We start from the raw sequence: 15590 nt of genomic DNA, 5'->3' as shown, positions 1-15590 counted from the left end.
GGCAAGTTCAGAAACGTAGCTCTGTGCAATAAAGGAAGTCTCCTGATGTAAACCTCTCATTTCCACATGCATACATATAAACATACACAGGTGAATGTGTGCACACAAGTAAACACTGCACACAAATATATACTCAATTTTTTTACCTCTCATTTCAGTTTGAACTATTTCATCACATAAAAAGGAAGCAAAATAGCTTTGTCAGCTTTTTATCCTCTCGTCTCAATTCTCCCAGTGCTAGGTAACCACTAACATATTTTCTATTTCTGCAGACTTCTGTTGCCTAGGCATTACATATAAATGACATGTTCATAGTAGTTGGGTACTAGATTGTTTTTTAGTTCAAATGTTTACAAGATATGGTCACAAAACAGTTTACATCTGTGTATAATTCCTTTAAATAATTTTTATTATATAGATAAACTAGGGTTTGTTATTTATTTATATCAGTGGGTATTTTAGACAGTTTATGCCTTTTATTGTAACTTATATGGTCACAGTCTTATGTATTTTGCTTGGTAGGTAAAAGACCAAAGGAAGTAGTGTACCAACTTTCATTGTTTCACCCCTGTCAGATGTCATCTGTGGCTCGATGGGCTCATTGTACATAAAATGTTGTCAGAAAGGACACACCTACTGTAGTATTCGATGCATCATGGTCCAGTTCCCAAATTGGTGAGAGAGGGTTTTAAGACTGTGAGCCTATTACTCTCCAATTGTCTAATATTCTTTCTTTTTAAAACAATTTAAAATTATATGCATATATATAAATATACACATATATACATAAAATCATACATATATATACATACATATATATATACAATTTTACATATATAATTTAAAATTTTATATATATATATATGTACAGCATTTGCTCTATAAGATGTTCTGAGGGTTAAAGTAAATTGAATAAATTATTCACAATTCTTCACAAACATAAACTATTGATGGTATTTCCATTTATTTTCTATTTCTTCATTTTGTATCAAGATTCTTAAAAATCCAGTGTCCAAGTTTGGTTAAATAGTCTCCCAATGACAGACTATGTCTTGTTCATTTTATACATCTTCCATGTGGCATATAGAAGGCTATTTTATAATATGTTGGAGTCAGTTACATGATAGGTCAAAATTACATTGTTTTGTGTATTTGATAATGTTGCGTATCTTGATTTGGTTCAGGATAATACCAAGGTCTTAAACAGCATTGCTACAATTTCAGTAGGTTATGGTATTATTTTAGTCTTGTTCAACAAGAAGGGACACTCCATACAACACTTTCTAGTGCATACTTAGCATTAGAAGCAAACATTTAATACAATAGCTGTAATTTTACCAATATTTTTTCCATTTCAGTGTGTATATTAGGTAGCTGATCAAGAATTATCAAGAAAACTAACAATTACAGGATTATTATTAATCAGCTGTAAATTATGTAGTTACTATGATTAATGTTGTGCTACATGGTGATTAGATCAATATCATCAGTGACGTCTTCCAAGTCGACATGTTTTTGTTTTCTTTCTCACCATTTTCCTTCAATGTATTCACCATTAATGATCCCACTGAAAAAACTCCATACACTAGATTCCCAAGACAAGAATTGACAGATAGGGCTACACAAAATTAAAAGGCTTCTATGCAACAAAGGAAACCATTAACAGAATGAAGGGACAGGCTACAAAATGAGAAACAGTCCTTGACAGCAATATTTTAGACAGGGGACTGTTATCAAAGTATCTAAAGAATTGTAAAAAAAAAAATCCTCCAATCAATAAATGAGGCAAGCAACCAAACAGACTGTTCTCTAAGAGTGAAATACAAAGCAAGCTGAAATACAATAGTGCAGTTGGCAGAATCCTTGTCTTCCTTGTCATTTACCCTGGCTTGCTTTTCAGCTCTGCAGAAAACAAACAAACAAAACCTAAATGTTAGTACCTAAATTATGGATGATTGGAAACTCAAGGTCACCCTTGACCACATAAAGGCCATCCTGAGCTAAGAAGAAGAAGAAGCAGGAAGAAGAGGAGGCAGAGGAGAGAAGAAAGAAGAGGAAGTAGAGCAGAAGGAGGAAGAACAGGAAGAAGAGGAGGATTCAGTTAGCACAGGCAGCTAATAAATGTTTTTAAAGCATTCAACATTTTAGCTACTGGGGAAATGCGAAGTAATACAAGTTTGAGATTCCATCTTATTTCTGTCAAAAAAGAAAAAAAGAAAAGTAAACCTCAAGAAAACTAACAAATGCTGTTGAATATGTGGTGAAAGGAAAATCTCCTTTTCTTGTTGGTGAAAATGTAAATAGGTGAAGTTATTATGGGAATAAGTATGCAGATTTCTCAAAACACACACACAAAAACAAATATAGAATTACTATATGACCCACTTATAGCATTCAGCTATATACACCTAAAGGACTCTAAGACCTACTACAGAGATACTTGCACATCCATATTTATTGTTGCTCTAAGCACAATAGCTAAGACAGAATAAGATTAGATGTCTATTAACAGCCAAGTGGATATGAAAATGTAGTATTTATATAAAAGTAAAATCAGAACACTTAGAGCAAAATGGATGCTGCTGGAAAGTATTGTGTTGACCCAAATATCCCAAACATGGAATGACAACAGTATGTTTATATCGCAGGTAGATCCTAGATACATATTTATTTATGTGTATGCATAAAAGTTTATGGGGACTACACATCACAAAACTAGAAAAAAAAGAATGTTGGGGGGGGGTGCTCAAAAATGATTGAGGGTCAAAGCCTGGAGAGATGGCTCAGTGGTTAAGAGCACTGGATGCTGTTCCAGATGACCTGTGTTCATTCCCCAGCACTCACATGACAAGCAGCTCATAACTGCCTGTAACTCCAGTTTCAGGGGACCTGACACCTTTGCAGAGACATACATGTAGAAAAAAACATGAACATGAAATAAAAATAAATTAATTATTGGAAAAGCAGAGAGAAGATTGGGGATAGGAGAGAAATGGTGGTGAAACTCATGAGGCATGAAAACAATGTGTTAGAGGAAGATCAGAGGGGGTGAATGGAGGAGTAGAGAGGGAAGGGGGCTATGGAAAAACAGATGTGCATCATAATGTCATAACAAACCCTATTATCCTAGTCTTTAAAATATTACTGTTATAAATCTTTCAGGTTATTTGAATTCTTTATTTTGTTTTATTTTTCTTTAGTTGGCAAGGGGGAGGTGTTTATTATTATTTCTTTTATTTAGTATTTTATTTAGTATTTTCAACACTGAGGGTTGAATGCAGGACCTTGACAATGCTAAGTATGTGCACTATCATCCCCCATATACTTCAGCTTGTTGATCCTTTTTAAAGGCAGTGGTATTCTTTTTTTTTCCAGTTAAGATAGGGTCTCCCTATATAGCCCTGGCTGTCCTAGAACCTGCTCTGTAGAGCAGAGCTGGCCTCAATCTCACAGAGATCCTCTGCCTCTAGCCCTGATATTCTTATATATTGAGTTTTGCTTATATTTAGCCTGTGATTGTCTTTTATGCCTTTCCTTTCCTGGTCTTCTGAATAGTATTACCATGCTGTAGGTATTCTCAGAAGACTTACAAAGTCAAAATCCAACTCACAACAGACTAAACAAACAAGCAAGCAATAATGACAAGGCAATGTGCTGCTAAAAGTAATACGTGAGATGTGTCCTGAGGGAAAGGGAGCAGGAAGGGCCTCGCAACGCTAGAGACAAAAGAGTCAAGTCTTGGGGAAAAATGAATAAGAGTCAGGCTGGAAAAGGTTTGATGGATGTTCTGCAGAGGCATAAGAACAGAGAGGCCCACAGTTCTCTCTTGAAATATAAGTAGCTCCCCACTCTGCCAGCATGAAGGAATGCCACAGGGCAGGAGAGGCAAGAGTTAACAGCTCAGAGGCCATTGAAGAAAAAACTTCCATTGGAGAGAGTTCCTTCCAGCTGTCTGTTGTCCTTTTCTTGGAAACCTGTATGCCCCAAAGCAACAGCATTTCATTTTTCTCATAACTCTACAAGTTGGGCAACAGCCTCTAGGGATCGCTCCCCTCTTCCCCTGTGTGTAGATTGGCTTAGTTTGATGGAGGCTGGAGGATCCCCAACCCTCACTCAGATATTTGGCACAAGGGCTGCCCGGGTTTCTTTCTTTATTTCCCAGGAGGTTCTCATATTCAGTAACATACCTCAAGCTCCTTACTGAGAAGTTGTTTCTTTGCAGGAAAACATAAATGCAGCAAAACTTCTCAAAGGTTAGGCCCAGAAGGCTCACGGATTCACTTTCTCTGTACTCTGGTGATCAAAGCAAGGCCAGATCAACCTACCTTCTAAAAAAACAGAATCAGATCCATACTCCATTCAGAAAAAATGGAATTATGTCTTCCATGGGGGAAGAAATATATAATATCACATATCCTCTGCTTAAAGTCTTTGTGTTTATATCACAGCTGTCACTTTATATATTGCTGTTGCTACAAATAAACCACAAAGGTCAGAAGAATCTTTCAGAGACAAGTCTGCCTCCTTTTTCCAAGGCTTTCCTGTGTCAGAGAAGGTGTGTGTGTGTGTGTGTGTGTGTGTGTGTGGACTACAAAGCTTATGTGGGCATTTCATTTCCATGGAAACCGAACACTTTGACTCTTGCCTCCAGTCCCCACTTCAGTGTCTACAAGAGCACTGCCTATGAAAACGGCAATGAAAATATTTGCATAATTATTATACTACCACAGTCCTTAATCTATTTTAGGAATAATAGCTTTAATATATAGGCAATTGTAACTTAAGAAGCAGAGAATAAAGGCCTTAAATAAAGCTTCTTAGAACAGAGTTCCAGAGTCTAGAAGGGCACAAGTGGTGGTCCTCCTGGATTTCTAGATGTACAAGCCTTTCAGTCAAGAGTTGCTGGATCTAGGAGATTGATCTGTAAAGCATAGTTTCTTCCATTATTGATTAATTATACACACGGTTGATGCTGGAATATATTTATGCTTGCAGGGTTGGGATGCTCTCAGCATCACTACTCCACATACTGTGCTTCAAGATGATACTCCCTTTCCTCAACAGTTTCTGGAGTACAGTGACTGGAAGCCAGGTTCCCACAGTGAGACTCCGTCTCATAACTTGGTTTTGTTTTATCCTCACTGTATGTTCTGTGAACAAATTAATTACCCATGTCAAACATTAGCTTCCATTTCTATAAAGCTTCAGTAATAAATGTATAGGTCCCTAGCATTACTTCAATGGATTACAATAAGTAGAATCTACTGCCTTTAGCTCAGTGTTTGCTATGAATTACCAATGGATTTCACTATCATTGTCCTCACGTGTTTCCTCTGACATTGCTGTGTTTGCTTCATTTCTCAGGGAGATGTTAATCTCTGTGGCTTTGGGCCAAGTGTTATCCCTTCTTGTTTGTGGAATTGGTTTGACCAGCAAGTACCTGGCAGAAGATTTTCATGCCAACACACCAGTCTTCCAGAGCTTTCTGAACTACATCCTCCTCTTCTTGGTATATACCACCACACTAGCTGTCCGACAAGGTAAGCTACCCCTAGTCCCAGGAATATGCCATTTACAAACACATAGAAGAATATGATCCATGACTAGATCTGATTTTATCATTTGTTGCATCAGTAAGATGATTCAAATCCCCAGATCGCACTTTGCTATTTTGCAGTAATACCACAAAGAAAATGCATGAATATATCACAAAGAAATGTTATGTGAATTCAGCAAGAAGCAGGATCTATATGCATTGCAGAAAATTACAATTGCTCATAATTTTGAATCCCTGGTAAGGGTTTTATTCTTTTCAATGAATCTAAAAGTACAGTACCACCTGAAACCTGGAACAGCCCTAGTGCAACATACATAAACATGGTATCCCTGAGCTGTGTAAGGGGACTGGAGACAAATGTATGTTCTTTAGAAAAGTAACACAGGTATGACTTTGGACAACTTGAGCAACTCCACAAGAGGAGTAAAAGAAAGGACAGCTCCCATAGATGGCCACATGTGGTCCTATTTTAAATGTTAAAGAAACAAACCAATGAAAACAAGTTTCCTAAGAGTCAATAAAAGAAAAATGCCCTTCAAAAGAATAAGTCAAATAGAGATTATGTGGGTGGAAGTGAGGTCATCTCAGAGGTTCTTTTTCTGCCAGTCACTGTACCAATACCATGCAGTTTTTAAAATTACTGTTCTGTAGTACTGATTGAGGTCCAGGATACTGATTCCCCCAGAAGTTCTTTTACTGTTGAGAATAGTTTTAGCTATCCTGGGATCTTTGTTATTCCAGATGAATTTGAGAATTGCTCTCTTTAACAATATGAAGAACTGAGTTGGGATTTTGATGGGGATTGCGTTGAATCTGTATATTGCTTTTAGCACGATGATCATTTTAACTATATTAATCCTGCCAATCCATGAGCATGAAAAGATTTTTCCATTTTCTGAGTTTTTCTTCTATTTCCTTCTTCAGAGACCTAAAGTTCTTGTCATACAGATCTTTCACTTGTTTGGTTAGATTCACACCAAGATACTTTATATGGTTTGTGTCTATTGTGAAGGGTGTCATTTCCCTAATTTCTTTCTCAGCCTGCTTATCCTTTTAGTATAGGAAGGATACTGATTTGCTTGAATTGATTTTATAACCTGCCACTTTGCTGAAGCTGTTTATCAGCTGTAGGAGTTCTCTGGTGGAGTTTTTTGAGTCAGTTAAGTATACTATCATATCATCTGCAAACAGTGATAGTTTGACTTCTTCCTTTCCAATTTGAATCCCTTTGACTTCCTTATGTTGTCTAATTGCTCTAGCTAGGACCTCAATTACTATATTGAAAAGATATGGAAAGAGAGGGCAGCCTTGTCTAATCCCTGATTTTAGTGAGATTGCTTCAAGTTTCTCTCCATTTAGTTTGATGTTGGCTACCAGTTTGCTGTATATTGCTTTTACTATGTTTAGGTATGGGCCTTGAATTCTGGTTCTTTCCAGGACTTTTAGCATGAAAGGATGCTGAATTTTTTCAAATGCCTTTTCAGCATCTAATGAAGTGACCATGTGTTTTTTTCCTTTGAGTTTGTTTATGTAGTGGATTGTATTGATGGATTTCCTTATATTGAACTATCCCTGCATCCCTGGGATGAAGCCTACTTGATCATGGTGAATGATCGTTTTGGTGTGTTCTTGGATTCAGTGGGCAAGAATTTTATTGAGTATTTTTGCATCAATGTTCATAAGGGAAATTGGCATGAAGTTCTTGTTCTTTGTTGGATCTTTGTGTGGTTTTGGTATCAGCATACTTGTGGCTTTGTAGAACGAGTTGGGTAGTGCTCCTTCTGTTTCTATTTTGTGGAATAGTTTGAAGAGTATTGGGGTTAGGTCTTCATTGAAGGTCTGATAGAATTCTGCATTAAAACCATCTGGTCCTGTGCTTTTTTTGGTTAAAAGACTTTCTAGGACCCCCTTCTATTTCTTTAGGGGTTATGGGACTGTTTAGATGGTCTATTTGTTCCTGATTTAATTTTGGTATTTGGTATCAGTCTAGGAAATTGTCCATTTCCTCCAGATTCTCCAGTTGTGTTGAGTATAGGCTTTTGTAGTAGGATCTAATGATTTTTTTAATTTCTTCAGTTTCTGTTGTTATGTCGCTCTTTTCATTTCTAATTTTGTTAATTTGGATACTGTCTCTGTGCCCCTTGGTTAGTGTGGCTAAGTGTTTATCTAGCTTGTTGATTTTCTTAAAGAACCAGCTCCTGGTTTTGTTAATTTTTTGCATGGTTCTCTTTGTTTCAACTTGATTAATTTCAGCCCTGAGTTTGATGATTTTCTGTCTTCTACTCCTCCTGGGTGAATTAGCTTCTTTTTATTCCAGAGCTTTCAGGTGTGCCACTAAGCTGCCAGTGTATGCTCTCTCCAGTTTCTTTTTGGAGGCACTCAGGGCTATGAGTTTGCCTCTTTCTGCTTTCGTTGTGTCACATAGATTTGGGTATGCTGTGTCTTAATTTTCATCAAATTCTAAAAAGTCTTTAATTTCTTTCTTTATTTCTTCTTTGACCAAGGTATCATTAAGTATTGTTCAGCCTCCATGTGTATATGGGCTTTCTGTTATTTTTGTTGCTATTGAAAACCACTCTTACTCCATAGTGATCTGATAGGAAGCATGGGATTAGTCTGATCGTCATATATTTGTTGAGGTCTGTCTTGTTACCAATTATATGATCGATTTTGAAGAAGGTACCATGAGGTGCTGAGAAAAAGGTATTTTTTTTTATTTAGGATGAAATGTTTTATACACACACACACACACACACACACACACACATATATACATATACATATATACATATATATATACCATTTGCTTGTAAAATTGTCTTCCAGCATTTTACTCTATGGTAGTGTTTGTCTTTGACACTGAGATGTATATATATGTTAAATGCAATTGGTCCAATGCTTCAATTAGTTTTACTGTGTCCCTGTTTAGTTTCTATTTTCCTGATCGGTCCATTGAGAATAGTGGAGTGTTGAAGTTACCCGCAATTATTGTGTTAGGTGCAATATATGCTTTGAGCTTTACTAAAGTTTCTTTTACAAATGAGGGTGGCCTTGCATTTGGAGCATAGATGTTCAGAATTGAGAGTTCTTCTTGGTGGATTTTTCCTTTGACCAGAAAGAAGTGTCCTTCTGTGTATCTTTTGATGACTTTAGTTTGAAAGTCAATTTTATCTGATATTATAATGGCTACTGAGGCTTGTTTCCTGAGACCATTTGCTTGTAAAATTGTCTTCCAGCATTTTACTCTAAGGTAGTGTTTGTCTTTGACACTAAGATGTGTTGCATGTATGCAGCAAAATGTAGGGTCCTGTTTAAGTATCCAGTCTGTTAGTCTATGTCTTTTTATTGGGAATTGGGTTTGTTGATGTTAAGAGATATTAAGGAATAGTGATTATTATTTCCTGACATTTTTTGATGTAACTTTTATATTTGAGTGGTTATCTTCTTTTGGGTTTGATGAAAGAAGGTTACTATCTTGCTTTTTCCAGGGTGTAGTTTCCCTCCTTGTATTAGAGTTTTCCCCCTATGATCCTTTGTAGGGCTGGGTTTGTGGAAAGATATTGGATAAACTTGGTTTTGTCATGGAATATCTTGGTTTCTCCATCTATGGTGATTGAGAGTTTTGCTGGGTATAGTAGTCCTGGTGGGCATTTGTGTTCTCTTAGAGTCTGCATGAGGTCTGCCCATGATTCTGGTGAGAAGTCTGTGTAATTCTGATAGGTCTTCCTTTATATGTTACTTGGCCATTTTCGCTTACTGCCTTTAATATTCTTTCTTTGTTTAGTACATTTGGGGTTTTGATTATTATGTGATGGGAGGTATTTCTGTTCTGGTCCAGTCTGTTTGGAGTTCTGTAGGCTTCTTGTATATTAATGGGCATCTCTCTTTAGGTTAGGGAAGTTTTCTTCCATAATTTTGTTGAAGATATTTGCTGGCCCTTTTAATTGTAAATCCTCACTCTCATCTATAACTATAATCCTTAGGTTTGGTCTTCTTCTTGTGTCCTGGATTTCCTGGATGCTTTGTGTCCTGGATTTCCTGGATGCTTTGGGTTACAAGCTTTTTGAATTTTCCATTTTCTTTGACTGTTGATTCAATTGTTTATATGGTATCTTCGGCATCTTTCTTCTATCTCTTGTATTCTGTTGTTATTTGCATCTATGGGCCCTGATTTCTTCCCAAGGTTTTCTATCTCCAAAGTTGTCTCCCTTTGTGATTTCTTAGTTGTTTCTACTTCTGTTTTTAGATCCTGGATGGCTTTTCTCAGTTCCTTCACTTATTTGTTTGTGTTTTCCTGTAATTCTTTAAGAGATTTTTGTGTTTCCTCTTTCATGATTTCTTCCTGTTGACCCAAGTTCTCCTGTAGTGATTTTTGTATTTCCTCTTTATTGGCTTCTATCTGTTGACCCATATTCTCCTGAATTTCCTTAAATGATTTTTGTGTTTCCCTTGTAAGGGCTTCTACCTTTTGATCCATTTTCTCCTATATTTCTTTTCTTTTTTTTATTTATTGATATATTTTTTATTTACATTTCAAATGATTTCTCCTTTTCTGGGTCCCCACTCCCCGCAAGTCCCATAAGCCCTCTTCCCTCCCCCTGTTCCTCCATCTACCCTTTCCCCCTTCCCTGTTCTGGGATTCCCCTATACTCTTGCACTGAGTCTTTCCAGAACCAGGGGCCACTCCTCCATTCTTTTTGGACATCATTTAATTTGTGGATTATGTCTTGGGTATTCAAAGTTTCTAGGCTAATATCCAATTATCAGTGAGTGCATACCATGATTAATCTTTTGAGACTGGGTTACCTCACTTTGTATGATGTTCTCCAGCTCCATTCATTTGTCTAAGAATTTCATGAATTCATTGTTTCTAATGGCTGAATAGTACTCCATTGTGTAAATATACCACATTTTTGGTATCCATTCCTCTGTTGAAGGACACCTAGGTTCTTTCCAGCTTCTGGCTACTACAAATAGGGATGCTATGAACATAGTGGAGCATGTGTCCTTATTACATGCTGGGGAATCCTCTGGATACATTCCCAGGAGTGGTATAACAGGGTCCTCAGGAAGTGTCATGCCCAGTTTTCTGAGGAGATGCTAGACTGATTTCCAAAGTGGTTGCACCATCTTGCAATCCCACCAGCAGTGGAGGAGTGTTCCTCTTTCCCCACATCCTTGCCAACACCTGCTGTCTCCTGAGTTTTTGACCTTAGCCATTCTGACTGGTGTGAGGTGAAATCTCAGGGTTGTTTTGATTTGCATTTCCCTAATGATTAATGATGTTGAACATTTCTTAAGGTGTTTCTCAGCTCTCCGAAGTTCTTCATGTGAAATTTGTTTAGCTCGGTACCCCACTTTTTACTGGGGTTATTTGGTTCTCTGCGTTCTACCTTATTGAGTTCTTTGTATATATTAGATATTAGCCCTCTATCAGATTTAGGGTTGGTGAAGATCCTTTCCCAATCTGTTGGTTGATGTTTTGTCCTTTTGATGGTGTCCTTTGCCTTACAGAAACTTTGTAGTTTTATGAGGTCCCGTTTGTCAATTCTTTTTTTTTTTTTTGTCTATTTTTTTTATTCGATATATTTTTTATTTACATTTCAAATGATTTCCCCTTTTCTAGCCCCCCACTCCCCGAAAGTCCCATAAGCCCCCTTTTCTCCCCCTGTCCTCCCACCCACCCCTTCCTACTTCCCCGTTCTGGTTTTGCCCTATACTTCTTCACTGAGTCTTTCTAGAACAAGGGGCCACTTCTCCTTTCTTCTTGTACCTCATTTGATGTATGGATTATGTTTGGGGTATTCCAGTTTTCTAGGTTAATATCCACTTATTAGTGAGTGCATACCATGAGTCACCTTTTGAGTCTGGGTTACCTCACTTAGTATGATGTTTTCTAGCTCCATCCATTTGCCTAAGAATTTCATGAATTCATTGTTTCTAATGGCTGAATAGTACTCCATTGTGTAGATATACCACATTTTTTGCATTCACTTTTCTGTTGAGGGATACCTGGGTTCTTTCCAGCATCTGGCAATTATAAATAGGGATGCTATGAACATAGTAGAGCATGTATCCTTATTACATGGTGGGGAATCCTCTGGGTATATGCCCAGGAATGGTATAGCAGGATCTTCTGGAAGTGAGGTGCCCAGTTTTCGGAGGAACCGCCAGACTGATTTCCAGAGTGGTTGTACCAATTTGCAACCCCACCAGCAGTGGAGGAGAGTTCCTCTTTCTCCACATCCTCTCCAACACCTGCTGTCTCCTGAATTTTTAATCTTAGCCATTCTGACTGGTGTAAGGTGAAATCTCAGGGTTGTTTTGATTTGCACTTCCCTAATGACTAATGAAGTTGAACATTTTTTAAGATGCTTCTCCGCCATCCGAAGTTCTTCAGGTGAGAATTCTTTGTTTAACTCTGTACCCCATTTTTAATAGGGTTGTTTGGTTTTCTGGAGTCTAACTTCTTAAGTTCTTTATATATATTGGATATTAGCCCTCTATCTGATATAGGATTGGTGAAGATCTTTTCCCAATTTATTGGTTGCCGATTTGTCCTTTTGATGGTGTCCTTTGCCGTACAGAAACTTTGTAATTTTATGAGGTCCCATTTGTCAATTCTTGATCTTAGAGCATACGCTATTGGTGTTCTGTTCAGAAATTTTCTCCCTGTACCAATGTCCTCAAGGGTATTCCCCAGTTCCTTTTCTATTAGCTTCAGAGTGTCTGGCTTTATGTGGAGGTCCTTGATCCATTTGGATTTGAGCTTAGTACAAGGCGATAAAGATGGATCAATTCGCATTCTTCTGCATGCTGACCTCTAGTTGAACCAGCACCATTTGTTGAAAAGGCTATCTTTTTTCCATTGGATGTTTTCAGCCCCTTTGTCGAGGATCAAGTGGCCATAGGTGTGTGGGTTCATTTCTGGATCTTCAATCCTGTTCCATTGATCTGCCTGCCTGTCACTGTACCAATACCATGCAGTTTTTAACACTATTGCTCTGTAGTATTGCTTGAGGTCAGGGATACTGATTCCCCCAGAATTTCTTTTGTTGCTGAGAATAGTTTTAGCTATCCTGGGTTTTTTGTTATTCCAGATGAATTTGTTAATTGCTTTTTCTAACTCTGTGAAGAATTGAGTTGGGATTTTGATGGGTATTGCATTGAATCTGTATATTGCTTTTGGCAAAATGGCCATTTTAACTATATTGATTCTGGCGATCCATGAGCATGGGAGGTTTTCCCATTTTTTGAGGTCTTCTTCCATTTCCTTCTTCAGAGTCTTGAAGTTCTCGTTGTAAAGATCTTTCACATGTTTGGTAAGAGTCACCCCAAGATACTTTATACTGTTTGTGGCTATTGTGAAGGGGGTCATTTCCCTAATTTCTTTCTCACCCTGCTTATCCTTTGAGTATAGGAAGGCCACTGATTTGCTTGAATTGATTTTATAACCTGCCACTTTGCTGAAATTCTTGATCTTAGAGCATAAGCTATTGGTGTTCTATTCAGGAACTTTTCCCCTGCGTCCATGTCCTCCAGGGTCTTCCCCAATATCTTTTCAATTAGGTTCAGTGTATCAGGTTTTATGCAGAGGTCCTTGATCCATTTGTAGTTGAGCTTAGTACAAGGAGATAAGAATGGATGATTCCCATTCTTCTGCATGCTGACCTCCAATTGAACGAGCACCATTTGTTGAAAAGACTATCTTTTTTCCACTGGATGCTTTCAGCTCCTTTGTCGAAGATCAAGTGACCATAGGTGTGTTGGTTCATTTCTGGGTCTTCAATGCTATTCCATTGATCCGCATGCCTGATATTGTACCAATACCATGCAGTTTTTATCACTATTGCTCTGTAGTAAAGTTTAAAGTCTGGGATACTGAATCCCCCTGAAGTTCTTTTACTGTTGAGAATAGTTTTAGCTATCCTGGGTTTTTTGTTATTCCAGATGAATTTAAGAATTGCTCTTTCTAGCTCTATGAAGGACTGGGTTGGGATTTTTATGGGAATAGCATTGAATCTGTAGATTGCCTTTGGCAAGATAGCCATTTTAACTGTATTAATCCTGCCAATCCATGAGCATGGAAGATTTTTCCATTTTCTGAGATCTTCGATTTCCTTCTTCAGAGATCTGAAGTTCTTGTCATATAGATCTTTCACTTGTTTGGTTAGAGTCACCCCAAGATACTTTATGTTGTTTGTAGCTATTGTGAAGGGAGTCATTTCCCTAATTTCTTTCTCAGTCTGCTTATCCTTTGAATATATAAAGGCTACTGATTTGCTTGAGTTGATTTTGTAGCCAGCCACTTTACTGAAGTTGTTTATCAGCTGTAGGAGTTCTCTAGTAGAGTTTTTAGGGTCACTTAAGTATACTATCATATCATCTGCAAATAGTGATAGTTTGACTTCTTCCTTTCCAATTTGTATCCCTTTGACTTCCTTATGTTGTCTAATTGCTCTAGCTAGGACTTCAAGAACTATATTGAAAAGATATGGAGAGAGGGGTCAGCCTTGTCTAGTCCCTGATTTTAGTGGGATTGCTTTAAGTTTCTCTCCATTTAGTTTGATGTTGCCTACCAGTTTGCTGTATATTGCTTTTACTATGCTTAGATATGGGCCTTGAATTCCTGTCCTTTCCAAGACTTTTAGCCTGAAAGGATGCTGAATTTTGTCAAATGCTTTTTCAGCATCTAATGAAATGATCATGTGGTTTTTTTCTTTGAGTTTGTTTATGTAGTGGATAGCATTTATGGATTTCCTCATATTGAACCATCCCTGCATCCCTGGGATGTAGCCTACTTGATCATGGTGGATGATCATTTTGATGTGTTCTTGGATTTGGTGGGCAAGAATTTTATTTAGTATTTTTGCATCGATATTCATAAGGGAAATTGGCCTGAAATTCTCTCAGTTGGATCTTTGTGTGTTTTTGGTATCAGCGTAATAGTGGCTTCGAAGAAGGAATTGGATAGTGTTCCTTCTGTTTCTATTTGGTGGAAAAGTATGAAGAGTATTGATGTTAAGTCTTCTTTGAAGGTCTGATAGAATTCTGCACTGAAACCATCTGGTCCTTTGCTTTTTTTGGTCGGAAGCCTATCTATGACCCCTTCTATTTGTTTAGGGGTTATGGGTCTGTTTAGATGGTCTATTTGATCCTGGTTTAATTTTGGTAATTGGTATCTGTCTAAGAAAATGTCCATTTCCTCCAGATTCTCCAGTTGTGTTGAATACAGGTTGTTGTAGTAGGATCTGATGATTTTTTTAATTTCCTCGGTTTCTGTTGTAATATCTCCATTTTCATTTCTAATTTTGTTAATTTGGATACTTTCTCTGTGCCTTTTGGTTAGTCTGGCTAAGGGTTTATCTATCTTGTTGATTTTTTCAAAGAACCAGCTTTTGGTTTTGTTGATTCTTTGTATGGTTCTCTTGGTTTATACTTCACTGATTTCAGCCCTGAGTTTGATGATTTCCTGTCTTCTTCTCCTCCTGGGTGAAGTAGCTTCTTCTTGTTCCAGGGCTTTCAGTTGTTCCGTTAATCTTCTAGTGTATGCTCTCTCGAATTTCTTTTTGGAGGCACTCAAAGCTATGAGTTTTCCTCTTAGCACTGCTTTCATTGTGTCCCATAGATTTGTGTATGTTGTGCCTTCATTTTCATTAAATTCTAAGAAATCTTTGATTTCTTTCTTTATTTCTTCCTTGACCAAGGTATCATTGAGTAGAGTATTGTTCAGTTTCCATAGGTATGTGGACTTTCTGTTGTTTTTACTGTTATTAAAGACCACTTTTACTCCATAGTGATCTGATAGGAGGCATGGGATTATTTCAATCTTCTTATATTTGTTGAGGTCTGTCTTGTGACCAACTATATGATCTATTTTGGAGAAGGTACCATGAGGTGCTGAGAAAAAGGTATATTCTTTTGCTTTGGGATGAAAAGTTCTATATATATCTGTTAACTCCAATTGGTTCAAAGCTTCAATTAGTTTCACTGTCTCCCTGTTTAGTTTCTGTTTTCCTGATCGGTCCATTGA

General features: G+C 37.4%; 1 protein-coding gene across 1 annotated transcript in view; it reads left to right on the top strand.

The window, feature by feature from the left end:
• Positions 1–15590, top strand: part of Slc35f1 (solute carrier family 35 member F1) — a 454331-nt gene that overhangs the window by 261136 nt on the left and 177605 nt on the right. Inside the window, exon 2 of the mRNA XM_052163630.1 lies at positions 5365–5540. Within this exon, the coding sequence (XP_052019590.1) occupies positions 5365–5540 (176 nt within the window). The remainder of the gene's footprint in view (positions 1–5364; positions 5541–15590) is intronic.

The sequence above is a fragment of the Apodemus sylvaticus genome, chromosome 19 (genome assembly GCF_947179515.1).
Source record: "Apodemus sylvaticus chromosome 19, mApoSyl1.1, whole genome shotgun sequence".
NCBI lineage: Eukaryota > Metazoa > Chordata > Mammalia > Rodentia > Muridae > Apodemus > Apodemus sylvaticus.
The sequence above is the reverse complement of the archived record's forward strand: the minus strand, read 5'-3'. Positions and strand labels throughout refer to the sequence as shown.